The sequence below is a fragment of the Dunckerocampus dactyliophorus genome, chromosome 17 (assembly GCF_027744805.1).
Source record: "Dunckerocampus dactyliophorus isolate RoL2022-P2 chromosome 17, RoL_Ddac_1.1, whole genome shotgun sequence".
NCBI classification, from domain to species: domain Eukaryota; kingdom Metazoa; phylum Chordata; class Actinopteri; order Syngnathiformes; family Syngnathidae; genus Dunckerocampus; species Dunckerocampus dactyliophorus.
Window position 1 is genome coordinate 20,038,488 of NC_072835.1, and position 15,820 is coordinate 20,054,307.

At 43.1% G+C, this 15,820-nt stretch overlaps 1 protein-coding gene across 10 annotated transcripts in view; it reads left to right on the top strand.

The window, feature by feature from the left end:
• The window catches only part of LOC129170302 (ankyrin-1-like), an 83,942-nt gene extending 68,483 nt beyond the window's left edge, over positions 1–15,459 (top strand). For 3 of the 10 annotated variants that reach the window (XM_054757699.1, XM_054757703.1, XM_054757702.1), the window contains 5 exons: positions 9,507–10,152; positions 10,227–10,362; positions 11,432–11,488; positions 12,629–12,726; positions 12,909–15,458. In XM_054757699.1, the coding sequence (XP_054613674.1) occupies positions 9,507–10,152; positions 10,227–10,362; positions 11,432–11,488; positions 12,629–12,697 (908 nt within the window). In that variant the 3' untranslated portion in view covers positions 12,698–12,726; positions 12,909–15,458. Of the gene's footprint in view, positions 1–1,070; positions 8,125–9,506; positions 10,153–10,226; positions 10,363–11,431; positions 11,489–12,628; positions 12,727–12,908 lie in introns of those variants that run through there. The other 7 variants (XM_054757705.1, XM_054757707.1, XM_054757704.1 and 4 more) reach the window with 6 other exon arrangements.
• Positions 15,460–15,820: the final 361 nt, after the last annotated feature.

Here is a 15,820-nt window from a genome sequence, read left to right on the forward strand (position 1 = left end):
GTTTTAATACAGAACGATTATAGTTTTACATGTTGAAAACAATGCAAAATGCATATATGAAAGGGATAAATGAACATTTACCTTCCTTTGCTGTGAGTTATTTCTTGAATTCAATAGTGTTTCTCTCCTTTTATGTAAGTGCTGGCACTTGCAACTTTTGCTGCTGTACTCAATAAAAAAAAATAGAAATAATAATGGATCATATTTTTTAGCGCTTTTCAAGGCACCCAAAGCGCTTCACAATGAAGTGAACCCATCTCAGTCACACACCGGTGGTGGTAAACTACATCCGTAAGCACAGCTGCCCTGGGGTAGTCCGATGGAAACACGGCTGCCAATTTGCGCCTACGGCCTCTCCGACCACCACCAAACATTCATTCACATTCAAAACACCAGTTGGGGCAGCACTGGAGGTGAAGTGTCTTGCCCGGGGACTGGGTGGAGGCGGCAGGGATCGAAGCGCTGTACCTGCTCTACCTCCTGAGCCACCGCCGCCGCGGAATTGGTACACTGGAAGTGCAGTTATTAGTTTTCTAACTGTGTCAGGCCCGGTTAATTGTAACACAACTGATGCTTTCAATTCTACAAAATGAAATGAACGACTTGTTTGTCAGGCCGTGCGGTAACCGAGACAATGTGCGCACATTTCCGTGCAATCAAAAGCCGAATCCCACAAAAACTGGGGTACCACTATACTTGATTTTTACCAAGACCTGTCTGAGAGATGTTTAGGTGATGTGTGCGTGTTTGTCTGGGATGAATACACGAGTCAAAAGTGGCATGAGTACACGGGCAACAGTGTGCTCTGGGCCTTCATACCTTGTTTCTGCTCCTCCTTCCTTCTATCTGCCTGAGAACAAGACAGAGCCTCGCCTGTTGATTTTTTTGCTCCACCGAAAAGCAAACACTATCAGAACAGGTGATCAAATTGACGTCTTTGGCTCAGGACAGCTTTCTCTCTCTCGATCTCTCAATCTACGACATGTCATATCTGCTGCCGTGCCACTCCGCTGCCTCGTCCTCCTCCTCCTCCTTCTCCTCCTCCCGTCACCTGCTCTTCTTCCTCACAGCTCTTCCTGTCCGACCTCTGACCCCATGTGACCTCATGTTGAACCTCCGGGCCTCCTCCTCCTCCTCTCATTATATTTCCCCGCGCTCCTCCCTCATTCAGTCCAGCGGGGGACCGTCTCCTCCTCTCTCAGTCCAGCTCTGTGTGTGTTCTACAGTTTGTGCATGTGCATGTGCACGCTTTTGCTGTTATATGATATGTTTGTGTGTGCGAGGTGTCCGTAAATATTTGCAAGGATTTAAGTTTGAATGCACGGGGTGTATTTTATCAGCCTTGCACTGTAAACTAGCTTCAACGCAGATACAACCAAGAGAAGTTGTGTGTAATTCAGAGTGTCTAGAACAAAATGCTGTACAGATGTGCTGTTTTCTGTTTCTAATTTGCATGGCATGACGTTTCCTTCACTGTGTACAATGTTTGTTTTTTTTCTTTGTTTACTATTCAACAATGTCTTTTGGTCTTCAATGCGTTATTAACAGATCAAGTGTGCCGTTTTCTTTTTCTGTGAAATAAATGGTGTGTTTTTGATGTTACGCTGTGACACATAATCAGCTGTGCAGCACGTAACGCTCCCGCAAGGTGGCTGTGACGCCATGTTTTTTCATTCATGGGCAAAACGACTATTTAAAGACTGTATTAACAGCAAATGCATGGTGTTAGTTCGGCCAAGGGTGTCCAGAGTGCTGTCCGCGGCTTGTTTTTTATTGGCCATTGGCATATTAAAATCAAATAAAGCAAAAAGGCACAATGTCTTGCACTTCATTACCGATACCGATGTTGGCACAGCTCTTCCCTCAAAATAATGTCGTGTCTGCTTCTCTTACTGTGATGCCACAGGATGCATTTAACAAATAAACACTCTGTGTGCAAAATTACACCAGTTTATATGAAACATTTTGTCTCAACCAGTCATTAAGTAAATATCATGACCAATAGTCTAGTATGATAACATGTCCTACCATCAGCAGCAACCACACAATTAGGAAAGCTGCACATTTCTATGTTGCACAAACATCCATATAAGAATAAAGTGAAACTCTGGACTAATACAATCAGTGAAATTAAAAAGACGTTCTCGCTGGGTCGGGTATTTTATGTGATTCCTTCTGAGGTGTGATGTTAAATTAGAAGTATCAAGGCAGGACAAAGTGTGGCCTGAGGGCCATTTATGGCCTGCGTGGGCCAAAAATAAAAATTAAGAAAATGGGAAAAAAACGAGGACTAATTTTACAAGAATGCGGACGAAATGTTAAGAGAGCGAAATCATCAGATGAAAAGAAACAAATAGGATAAATTTGAAATATTAAAGGGAAAAAAATCATTACATGAGAAGCAAACAAAACAAAAAATAAAGTTGCAATTTTTGGAAAATTTATTTGGGGGAAAGTTGTAATATTCCGATAATAAAGTCCAAAAATATTAAGAGAATAAAGCCATAGTATTGAGAGACTAAAATCACCATATTAAGAGAAATAAATAGCATAAATGTGAAATATTAAGGGTAAAAAAAGTCATATGAGAAGCAAACAAAACAAAAAATAAAGTTGCAACTTTTGGAAAATTAGGTTGGGAAAACGTTACAATATTATGATAATAAAGTAAAAAAAAAGTCTTTTTTTTTTGGCCTTTTTACAAAAATAAAACCTTTGATTTTTTTTAGTATGCAGCCCACGGTGGAAAAGGTTTGGACACCCCTACTGTTGCACCCTGCCTTCCTCTGTGACACCGAAGCGTATTTGATATTTTTAACTATTTTTTTAAAAGGAAGTTGGCACACCGTATGTGTTAAAATGCCATTTTATTCTACAGTGTTTGCCCAGGTTTGATGACAAAGTCACCGTCACCATTGTTTGAGTGTTATCTCCTAAGTGTGAGTGATGATTGTTATCTTTCGTTTGGATTGTCTGTGACTATTTTTGTATATATACAAGCCTCACCTGTGGGCTTAAAGTATTTGTCCTCATCTGTATTCCAATGTGAGTGCAATTGTGTGTGTATGAATGGCGTTTAATGAATAGCGTGCTGTGCATTTTCCGTTGCTGTTGTTGTTCTGTGCTACAACAGTCCTTGTGCAGTACCATAGTTCATTTCAGCTTCATCATATTTTGTGATCCTGTGCCTTTGACGCGCGCAATTGTGTGTGTGTGTGTGTGTGTGTGTGTATATGTGTGTCTAAATAGTAGGAGTGAAGGGAAGGGCAAGTACATATTCATCACATTCATTCTAACGCTCATTCCAGTTCTGACCCACATCTCCATGCTCACCTCATTCTGAAGCCATCTGTCATCGTCCTGGCCCTGCAACATCCCAGAAACACACACACACACAAACCCACACACCCACACACATACTCATAGAAAATTGGGTAGATTTTCATCCGTGCGTCCTATAACGTCTGAGTCGAGTTGGCCTGTTTCAGTTTGTAGTCAGGTTACAACTGAAGATAGCACTTTTAGTAAACACAGCGGCCTTAGTTATCTCCACTAAATAATTTACGTTTTTAAAGATTGTTAAATACCTTCCCATATATTGAATTAAAACCATTTTTATTATAGCATCATAGCTTATAGTATTATGACATTATGCTCTTAAACATTTTTGTCGTAATGTTACAATTTACAATACAAGTCATATTATGACTTTATTCTAATATTTGTACTTCATTCTCGTAAAATTACTGCTATTTTTCCTATTTTCTTGTTGCTTTTGTTAGTTTTTCTTGATTAATTGTAGTTTTTAAATGTGTCAAGGGCTAAAGATAAAAAAAACTATCGTGGGCCACAAATCCAAATATGACACACAGTGTTCCCTTGTTTATTGCAGGGGATAGGTGCAATTATATGTGTGTATGTATATGTATATATATATATATATGTATATGTGTATATATATATATGTGTATATATATATATATGTATGTATATGTATATATATGTATGTATATGTATATACAGTATATGTATATATGTATGTATATATGTATATACAGTATGTATATGTATATATATGTATATATATATGTATATGTATATATATGTGTATATATGTATATGCACATATGTATATGTATATATATATATATATATGTGTGTGTGTGTGTGTGTTTTAATGCTGTAAAATCCCTCACTATACACTTTATACGCTTTTCTCAGACAAGCATTAACATTTTATGACATTTCTCTCCTGTTTAGACACTCTCTAAGTTCAAATTTTGTTTGAATTTCAATGATCAATCTACTACTAGGTTGGATACATGAAATGTGACTCACGCGTATTCACTCCTCTTACCTGGCGCCGTTTGACTTCTGCCGTCGTCCTCCTCCTCCTCGTCCTCCTCCTTGAACCGAACATTCATTTAGCCGGTCTTCTTCTTATTATTATTATTATTATTATTATTATTATTGTTCTTATTGTTCTTATTGTTCTTATTGTTCTTATTATTCTTATTATTGGCGGTTAGAAAGCAGCTCAGTTAGCTACTTTGCTAGCGACTATTGACCACAACAGGATACTGCACGAAGGAGATTGATCGACAATGGTCTACAGCCAATCAGGACGCAGAACACAATGGCCGGGTTCTCCCTTAGCCAATAAGGACTGCTGTGGCTCTATATTAAGCCGTCTATTTTCTACTGTGGGTTATAATATGCTTACAGGCACGTCAACACATACTGAGACAAGTGGGGCTGCACACGTCTTCAACATGAGCATACAACACCCTCTACTGGTAGCAATAGTAAATACAATATTGCCTTTTTGTCACTCGAAGGCAATATTCTGCTCAACCACATCCCACGGGTTTTTCATTACAATGAGTCCTTCAGGCAGACCCTATTGTCACATTGAACGAACTAGCAAAAGAGACAATACGTGCTATCCTGCCAAGAAACCGGTCTATATTCACAGCCTCAACTGTTCATACAAAGCCACACGGATTTAATGTCACTGACCCTGAATCCTGACACTGCCTTCTGAATATCTTTGTAAAAGTCACATTGCCCCTCGCACCACCTTTCCAATCTTCCACTGCCAAATGGGGTCGGTCATTATGAAAAGACTTTGGTCAATCCTATTAGCGCCTTTCCTGCCCTTTTCCACTGAGAATGTCAAAGTTAAAGACTAAGAGACTAAACTTGTTTACCCTTCAACATGCAGCGGCTCTTAAACATGCCTGCAAGCGTGCATACATTTTGTTTCAAGTCAAGTTATTCCAATATTCTAATTGGTTTGCTGTGCTAGTACAGTTCATTTTGTCAAGTGTGAACACAGTCCAGGAGCAAACAGGGGGACAGAGAGATGGGTTTCGGTCTGCCTGCAATGCATCATAACACTGGATATGACGTCACCAAATGAATAACCAGGCAATACCTAGCAACATCCAACAGAGAGCTGAGTGCAGATTATCAAAAAATAAGAGTTAAATGTAAGCCCAGAAGTGTAAATACAGTAGTTAAACGTACCTGGCTTTTTCAACAAAGGTGTCCTGTCGCTCATTACGGTTTGCATTCTTTCTTTTGTGTATCATCAGATGGCCAACTCAGTGTCATGCAGCCACAACCTCGTTTTTGGTCCCAGCTTCTGAAAGTGGGCTGTATTGTTGGCTGATTATATGCTCAGCAGTCTATTCAGGTTCGCCTCATTGGCATGCCGCACTGTCCCCACTTCTTCAAAGATGTCTTGAAGTGGCCGACGCCAGGTGTGTAAACATTTCAGCAAGGTCCACAGGTGGCGAAGCGGGTTTTGTCATTTTACACCTTGGGTTCCTGATGTATTATTGTTGGGTGCTGGAGGGCCCAACAGTCTCCAACGTCAGTTTCTAGTCAGGCCTCCCTGGGCAAGTCCTCACGGACAGACTGTAGCATCTCTTCTGCTGCCTTGTTCTAGGGATGGAGAAACTTGAGCCTGCCTGGTGTAGCCAGTGTTATTTAGGTTTTGTGCATGATGTCCCAGTCATACTACTGGGCTTTTCTTGCCGGTGTGAGGGTAGCTACACCCTGTCAGAGACTGGCCGGGGAAATTCCAGCAAGGACTGACAGATAGGATACAGGGGTGGATTTCAGACAGCCGATTACTATCCGGAGGGCACTGTTGAAGACAGGATCTACCTTGTTCATATGTGGACTTCTGCTCCAGGCAGGGGAACAGTATTGGACTATGGGTAGGACAAGCACTTGCGTGGATATGCGGAGGGTTTGGGGGGAAGCTCACCAAGTCGAACCTGCCAGGCGGCAGATGAGCTATTACTTCGGCCTTCCCTTGATCCAGGTGTTGATTTTAGGACAGTGTAACGTATGGCTGTGCAGTTGTATGTTGGTAAAGCTCGTTCCCTGAACCTTAAGACCCATGCTGGGCGTTGAGGTGACGCTTCAGGCCTTTAGCTTGACGCCAAGTGCTCTCGACTCTCATTCCGACATTCGAGCCCCCGGCAGGTCACAGGGGCTGAACCAGGCGGGTTACACAAGCGTTGCTGAAGTTGTCAGACCCACTGTCTCCTTGCAGCACATTTCCGGGAACCTTTTTAGGGAACATCTCAACTGGTAAGAAAGGCAAGTCCTACAAGTGTATGTGACCCGAAAGTCATCATGTTGTTTTGGGTGTGTGAGGTTGTCAGACAATGTACACGTCACATACACCGTCCAATGTCCATATGCTTAACTGAGAGCATTTTTTGGTCCGCTGACAGAAATACAAGTGTGAATCTTAAGTAGGCCACGCTGAAGTATCTTTTTAAAATTTTTGGTCCGGACCAGAGTACCGGACTTAAAGTGTGAACGTACCGGTAGTTTGTGTACCTCACGAAATGTTTAGTGAATGTATGATTGCTGGTTTGAGTGTGTGTGTGTGTATATGATGGCATGTTTGGGATAATTTATTATGCATGACACTTACAGTTACTTTGCCTATCTTCCATGATGGGACATGTTAGAATGGTTGGAACGATACTAAAGCTGCTGGAATGTTGTGGAAACCTTCTGACAGTCAGCCAAAAAAAAACACAAAAACTTGAGAAATGTATCGTACATGAATCAGAGAGAGCAGTTAAACCAATCAGTCTACTGAATAACAGTCCATTATTTAGGAGATTTGAATGACTGAAATTAGAATTCATTTCCCCAAAAACACTACACCAATATCGTGCCAACCCCGTGAGGAAAATACAGGCGGAGCTTTCTTTTCCTCTCAGTCTGGTCTCCTTTGTCACTTTGTGGCAGTCATAGCCTTGTGCTGTCACAGAGACTGATGACTCAGCAAATCCCGTACCCCTACCCTCAACTCACTGTGTCCCAATGGCAGTAACCACCTTACCTTTCTTGACATCAGACCCTTAAAGACTTTTTTCCCTCAACTTTCAAAACGTACTTACTTTGTTTTTAATTAGGGTATTTGGATTCTGAATAACTTTTTGATTAGGACTGACTTCAGGCTTTAGCAGCTTTATTGGGACAGGGCTGAGCTACTCTGTTTCCATGAAACTGCGTTTCCACCAAATGATACAGTTTATCTCGACTTGCCATGGTGTAGTTTGGATCAGATCTACATACAGTAGGCTGGGATGAACTACGTATGTAACGGGACTAATAATGTGTTATTGTAAGAATATAACCTTCATTTCGGAAACTACACTTTTTTTGTATTTCGGCAAGCTTACTAATGTTCCAATTATCTTTCGACCAATCTGCAGATTTTAGTGTGTTGTTCTCCTCCCTATCTTATTGTGTTTGGTAGCTTCTGACCAATCATTACACCCAAGGTATGGCATGTACTATTCACGTGATGAATAAGACACACAGCAATAGCATTCTGTCATGCGCTCCAAAATAAAAACTCCTGTCCGCCAACCAATACACACCCATCCATCCATCCATCTTCTGCCACTTATCCGAGGTCAGGTTGCAGTAGCCTACACAGGGAAGCCCAGACTTCCCTCTCCTCCAGCTCCTCCCAGTGGATCCTGATGCATTCCCAGGCCAATTGACAGACATAGTCTCTCCAATGTGCCCTGGGTTTTCCCTGAAGCCTCATACCGGTCGGACGGGAGGCATCCTGACCAGATACCCAAGCCACTTCATCTGGATCCTCTCAATGCAGTTCTACTCAGAGTTTCTCCTGGATGACAGTGCTTCTCACCTTATCTCTAAGGGAGAGCCCAGCCACCCTATGGAAGAAAAATCTTGTCCTTTCCGTCACTACCCAAAGCTCATGACCATAGGCTAGTGTAGGAACGTACTGTAGATCGACCTGTAAATTGAAAGCTTTGCCATTCGGCTCAGCTCCTTATTCACTACAACGGAAAGATGCAGTCTGCGATACACGCCACAATATTAAAATAGCCACAAAAGAAGTATATTGCTGCAAACCACTCAGTATTGTGTGAGAGTTTGGGTAAATTTACCGTTACATGGTGTCGTCGTTTATGACGAGCAAGAAAACTTCAGTAATATCATCAATATATGATAATATGAGTGTGGCCCAAAATGCAGAATAAAAGTTAATTGTCATAGGTTTGTGATCAGTGTTGGGTTATCTGTGTATTTTTGCTGTGCTTTCAAGTAGGGACCGAATGATATTACCAGATGATATTGACATAAAAATGAGATATCGTATCATATCGGTATAGGTTTTTCCTCCTGATAATAATATCGGATGCCAGCTGGTTCAACTGTACGTTGGTAAACCTCACACCCTGATACATTAAGAGTTGCGCTGGACTTCGAGTTGACAGTCTGGGCTTTTAGCTTGATGGCTAGCGCTCTCAACTCCCATTCTGCAGCTTGTGGTTGGAGCTTGGGCAGAACGTGAGGCTGGCTGAGCCAGGCGGGCTACAGGCGCCCGAGTGAGACCTCATTGTTGCTCCACAGAGCTACGAGCTCAGTATGTTTGAGTTTTGCTTTCAGACAGTAAATATGACATTTGCAGTGACTATGCTTTGCTCTTTGCAAGTAATGTGGCTGCACTTGAAGAGTAGCACTGTGAGAAATAGGTACCGCTGCAGGGACCGCAAAGCAGCTGCCCATCACACTAAACAGGAAACATAAAACCAAATTAAGAGCACAAATGGGAACCCACATGATAACTAAGACCTAACTAAAAAAACAAAACAAAACAAACAAAAAAAGGTCCAACCTGACATTCGGAACATGACATTAAGTGTCCAATGTATGTGCAAAATGCACTTTTAATAATACTCCACATCTTGCACCACTATATTGTTTGATGGACATCATGCAAATTCCATTTGCTTATGTAGATGGTCAGAATGTACCATTTGCATAAGCTCTGATCAGTGATGTGTGCTGTGCTGTGTGCCAGAGCACTGGAGCGGGACTGTACTGTTTGGTGGAAACATGGCTTTGGATCCTCCCCACCTCCCCTTCCCCCCTGGCTGTGCCTGCATGGTGTTAGTCTTTCTCTTGTCTCGCCCCTGTCCTCCCTCCAGGTTATGGGCTGGTTCAGGAGGAACTGCTCTCTCCAGCCTCCATGCAGTACAGTATACCCTCCCCGCTGGGTGCAGAGCCCTACTGGCAGGAAGTCTCCAGTCTGGAATGTGCTCCCATCGCGGCCACAGAGGAAGACACCTTGATGGAAATGTCGGACGTCCAGGTGTGGCCAGCAGGGGTCAGCCCGTCGCTGGTTACAGTGGAAGACTCCTCTTTGGACGGCAGCAGTCGAGCGGACGACTCGGAGGGCGCCACACTCTCTCTTCCCTGCAGCTTGGGCCGCCCAAGCAGTGGAGCCAGCGGGGCGAGCGGCTCCATCATGGAGCTGGAGGAGGAGGAGGAGGAGGAGGAGGAAGGGGAGGTTGAGGAGGAGGAGGCGCCACTGGAGCCGGTGAGCGCGTTAGCAGAAAGGGACCGGGTCAGAGCCAGTGGCGCCGTTCCCAAGGTCAACTTGAACGGTCAGCTGGGAGGTCAGAGGTCGGATGGGAGGAGAGGGGAGGCTCCTGCGACAGGAGGAGGAACAAAAAGAGGCGGGACAGGGCTTGGTTCAGTGGAAGGCATTTCTGTTGTTGCAGGCCAGCAGGCGTACGGCCAGTGTGAGATGTCCACATTGAGTCGAGCTGGCGAACACAATGGAGACAACCGGTATGTCACTTCTATTTACTTGTACTCCCATTTTTACTCTATCCACCACTCACTTTCCTTTACGCTCGCGTCAGGTTGGTCGGCGGTGGAGCGTTTCAACCCTATCTACCCGAAAAGGACGCCCTGCAGGGCTGGGTGGGATCAGTATCGTCAGGACGGGACATGAGCGCAACAGGCCTCCACGCCGCCCAGGAGGCTCTGCTGACTCCGGTGTGTGACACAGGTTACTCACATGTGCTGCGTGGGCGCTTCCTGCAGGGCACGCAGCCCTTTGGCACGGGGCTAGGCTTTCCTCACCAAGAGGCAGGCAAACGTGCTTGGGAACAGGATTGGAGGCGGGGCAAGGTCAGGTTGAGGCTTCTACGACCCGCTGCTGCTTTTTTTTTTTTTTTTGGGAGGGGGAACATCTTATTTTCTCCATGGCTTTTAATTTTTGTCTTTTTTGAATGAGGCAATGAGATTCCAGCCATGTTTTTAACCATCAGTAGCTGTAGTCTCACAATGCGCATCAAAATGGATCAATTTGATGACGTCACGGCACGGCACAAAAACGTGTTGTACTAACACATGGTTTCAAGTCATTTTTTCCCCTTGATTTCTGATGAGCACTTCATAACTTTGCACAGTATACAGTGGAACCTCAGTTAGCATACGTCCCAGTTAACATATTTTTTGGTTTACGGCAAGAATTGCCGAAATTTTGAAATTTTGCCCCGGTTAGCTTTCAATATGGCGCTCGCATTGTCGTGTTATTAATACACTGCGTGAGTCCACCTCTGGTTGTCCATGTTAGCATCCTGTTAACATGGAAAATGGAACCGGACGTCCTTGTCTCCCAGCTCTGTCGCCCATCTATGACATCATCAGTGGTTGACTCTGTAGTTCTTTGCTAACTAACATAGTTACACCACAAGTCTCTGCTTTTCTTATTGATCTCGTCTACAAAATAATCCACGACTGAGCCAAAGGAAGTGCCAACATTTTGAGAAAGAAATAACTCATTGCAAAACACGAAGGTGTTGTCCGGTGGAGAACAAGGAGAGCCATCTTAGTTAACAATCAAGTCTTGAATCAAGATGCATTTATATGCCTTTCAAATTGTTTCCTGCATGTAAAAGTAAAATTGCATAACTGTATTTTTGGTGTCCGGAATGGATTAATTCTGAGAAAAATTGCTTCGGACCGTTTGGAATGGATAAATGACGCTAACCTAGGTTCCACTGTATAAGATACAGTAACAGTATTAGTTTGTGCTGATATTTTAATTGTCTTTATGCAGAGGGAGGAGAAAGAGGACTACCGTGCTGACGAACACGGCAGCATGCTGACGAGAAAAGTGAGTATATTTTCCCACACGGTGATAGCTGATGCAAAATGCATAGGGTGGAAAATGAACAGACGCCACCAGCCAAATGTTGGGTTACGTTCCCCCCTTGAACATACATGATAAACCAGACATACTGTAATTGGCACTTCAGCAAATGAGTCATCATTAAGGATGTCCGATAATATCGGCGGCCCATATTATCGGCCCGATATTGGCATAAAAATGTAATATTGGTTAATATCGGTATTGGGTTTTTCTTTATAATGAAAACTAATAATAAAAAACTGCTGTACATAGGCCTATGGTTCCCGTACTTTCCATCATCGAGGCATCCAGCGGCGCCAATACGTGGAAATACTTTGTCACGTCCTGTGTTATTCCTTGCAGTCGGAACTGGGCTTTGATATGTTAAAGCCGCGGGCGTGGTTGTGCCGGCGCGGATAGCACCAGCGTTACCTAACTAGGCACGGCCTCGGTCTCGTCACTGTTGTCAGTCAACATTTTTTACCCACGTCGAGGGTCACCAAATGTAGAGATGCGATTCACAACGGGACAGGAGTTGAGGTAGGTGGCACCAATCAGTTTACACTCCATTCAACTCAACAACAAGCAACAATTCTTTATCAGTAGCTAAGTGGCTACAGCCATAGGCTACAACAGCCTTTTGAGATAGACAATATTGTGGGTCACCACAATGTGTTAATTCCATGAGATATTGTATGTGATGTTACACATATCGGTATCGGCTGATATTGGCGTCAGAAATTGAGAGTTGGACAATATCGGCATATGGGTTATCAGCAAAAAAGCCATTATCGGACATCCCTAGTCATCATCTAAATAAGTACAGTGGAACTTCGAAGCTGGTATAATCTTGAATAAGAATTTGACCACAATTTTGTGAAACACTTGCCAAAAAGGTGCACTTGAATTATACCTGACATCACCAAATCATGTGATCTTTTGTCCTTCATCGTCCTTGTTGGGACGTATACTGTCCACGTGAGCTCATTTAGAACCACACATGACGAACCAAGTGCATTGTGGAACTGCAGCAGTGGTCAGCACCAGCAAGGTTCCCATGTTGTCTTCAGCACTTATCTGGTCCGAGTGTTGTTTACGTCCCTCCTCCCTCCCTCCTTGCTCCAGGTGGGGGCGGATGTGAGAAGGAACGCTCAGTCGGTGCAGCGCACCAGCCTTCGGAGGGTTAAACACTGAAACACAACACACACTACCCGGTGCACGAGGTACGCGATTTTTCCTCCCGCAAGCACTCGTGCATCACAGTGCTTGGATAAACTCCAGAACTCTACCAGAGCCTCCCCTGTTTTTACGTTCATGCCACCTGGTGTCTTGGGGGTCGTTTTGTGAGGGGGATAAACTGTGAGCTCTGTTTCATTGTTTTGCCTGTTCATTGTGTGTCATATAGGGCAAGAGAGCCGCTGCCAAAGCTTCCTCTGCAAAATCACAACCGGAGCGCAAAGGAAAGTGAGGAAGAGGAGAGGAGGGCAAGGACTACCAAACTACAATATGACAACATAGAATTAACCTCAACATGTGACACACACACACATGCACACACACATAGGAAAAAAAAGGGTGTGAGAGTTCAACTTGTAGTTTTATAACATTTGTAAAGTATCACATTAACTAAGGCATGAGGATTTTTGTAGAAAATCATCCAAAAAAGAACAAATGTCACCGAAACAAGACAACAAAAAGTGCTTCCTGTGAACTGTAACTGCATGATGACTGCTGGTGCATGACTTTCGACCTTTTTGTCATTATCTACAAACTGAAGGGAGTACAAGGTAGAGGGGACAGGCGAAGCCCCCCGCCACCGCCCAAGCAGGTGGACTCCAGTAACACAGCAGCTAAAAAAAAAAAAAAAAAAAAGGTTGTGCTTTCAGGTTGGAGCCTGCCATTGCTTCTTTCAGTGGACCCTTTTCGTTTTGCGTGTGTATCGTGTAAGCGCTCTCTGCTCTGTGGACGTGTGTCGCCGTGTGTGTGCATGCGTTTCTCACTTGCCCCTCGATCGGCTCCGAGGCTCTGTGATGTCACGGCGTGCTCATCGCTGGAATGAAAAAGCCACAGTGCTCCCCCTCCCCAGCTTATGAATGTCCTCTTATGCTGAATGGACCTTCCTTGTTGTTGTTGTTGTTGTTGTTGTTGTTGTTGTTTTTCCAAAACCCGCCCAATCCTAAACTTTTGTCTTTTTTGTTTTTTAATGGGTTTTCGAAAGAACTGGAGTCATTTCTTTGGCAAAGGGTTTGATCGTTTGGTAGCAATGTGCAGCCGCTCCACAACACCAAGTTGAACTTGTCCACTCGGATGCTCTGTTCTACCTTCTTCCTTCTGTCTCCTGGTAGCCGCACTCGATATGCAGAACAATCCAAGGCCTCGTCCTCTCTTTCCCATTCATCCAATGTTTAAAAGTCAATGTGCTCCATCTTTGAGGCAAAGTGAATGCAGTATGTGGTGATTCCGAGGGTTTGGCGTGTGCTATTGTGCTGCTTTGACACGTGATTGTGCCAGGAAGTGTGCAGCAAAGGGCACGCAGGCAGCACTGTGATTGTCTCACTCTCACCGACCCCAGACTCGTGATCTGTCGACGCAAAACCGAAGCACACTCGTCACACAATCATATCACGAAGGTCTTGGAAAGCGTGAATTTGCCACAGCAATAAAATCCAATCACACGTGCGTGCTACTAGGAAGTACACTTATACAAAGGGGTTTTTTTTGTTTTTAATCTCCTGGACAAGACTGTAAGCTTTGTGCTGCACTGACATTGACTGACACAATGCTGACACAAGATCACAGCAGTCCACGATATCAGTGTAGCGGCCAGAGAGAGATTTGTGTCTGTTTTTCCAGCATTTGGCGTAGCAAAGTATCAACTCCTGTTCTGTTACACTACAATTTCATGTCTTTGTTTTCTATATAAGTGAACGTATGTGGATTTAGCGGATCCAGACACGTCCCTTATTTTTCTCATCTGAGACACTTTTTATGCAGAAATCTGATGTTGGGGATTATGCAGGGTGAGGTCATATTATGGTAGCACACGTCCGCCAAACATTAAAAACACTATTTATCCCATAAGTACTGTAAATGCTACTGTAGCCTGCATACGTGAGATTGACAGAATGAATGAAGACATTATTTTTGCACATCACACATATCCTGTGTACATGCATGCATGATAGCCCCATCAGACATTTTTGCAACGTGTCACTTTTTCCCACTGTTAACACGCCACTCAGGTTTCAGTTTGGCTATTTAAGTGTGGGTTTTTTGTGAGACGCACGAGTGACAATGTCGAGTGACAATTTTGTCCTGTTATTTGTTTTATTTTTTAAACATAGGTCAAGCAGGATGCCTTGTGTGTACGTGTGAGAGATGTTTGGCTCTCAACCTTGTTGGACCGCGTAAAAGAGGAAAGTTTTTAACCAGGCATGCCACTCGAAAGGTGAACGTGTAACCTCCGATGATGTATTTCAAAGAGTATTGTAAAAATGTAACTGTCGAGAAGAATAGAGCTCACCTATACTCCTTTAGAATGGATACATGACAATGTAAACGCAATATCATATTACTCTATCCTAAGGAATGCAACTGCACCCATGCACAAAAAAAGATGTTTTTATGAAAATATGTGTATAAAAAAAAATATGACAAAATATATTTCATTAGAATGCTATGCACCCTCATAGAGTTGTTATGGATGTTCTTTCAGCGTTATCTAGTTAGCCGACGCCCACATGATGGGAACTATAGAGGCTTTGTAGCTTTGACCACTTGTTTTATTTTCTTTTGTATTGGTCCAAAAAGATGATTTAAGAAAAAAATACAACAAAACAAGAATATGTATACAAGCCTTTTAATCAGAAACATTCTGACTTAACGATATGTATAGATCATCTTACCCTGTACACCAGCTCAAACCATTTACAAGACTTAATAAACAAAGATGTGACATATATGTTGTCTTCTTTGCACTGAGGGAAACTATTTTTGTATGCTTACTAAATTGTTCCTACTGTATACTATTTTTTGGAAGTTTCACTTTCATTTTGTAATTTGTACTTTATTTTTTATTTATTTGTAAACTTACTCAATGGAATGTATTTGTTTTTCCCTTCATCTAGAAAGCAGTGCATGCCTATACTTCCGTGGCTAGATGTACTTCATGAACGATTCGCAGCTAAAAACAGGTTTGCGCATATTACATACGTTTTTACGGTTTATTTTTAAAATTTCAGCCCTTACATGGTAGCTGAAAACGGTGTTGTGTTGTGACTTCCGCGCCAGATGGGGGAAAAAAACTACAACTTCCGC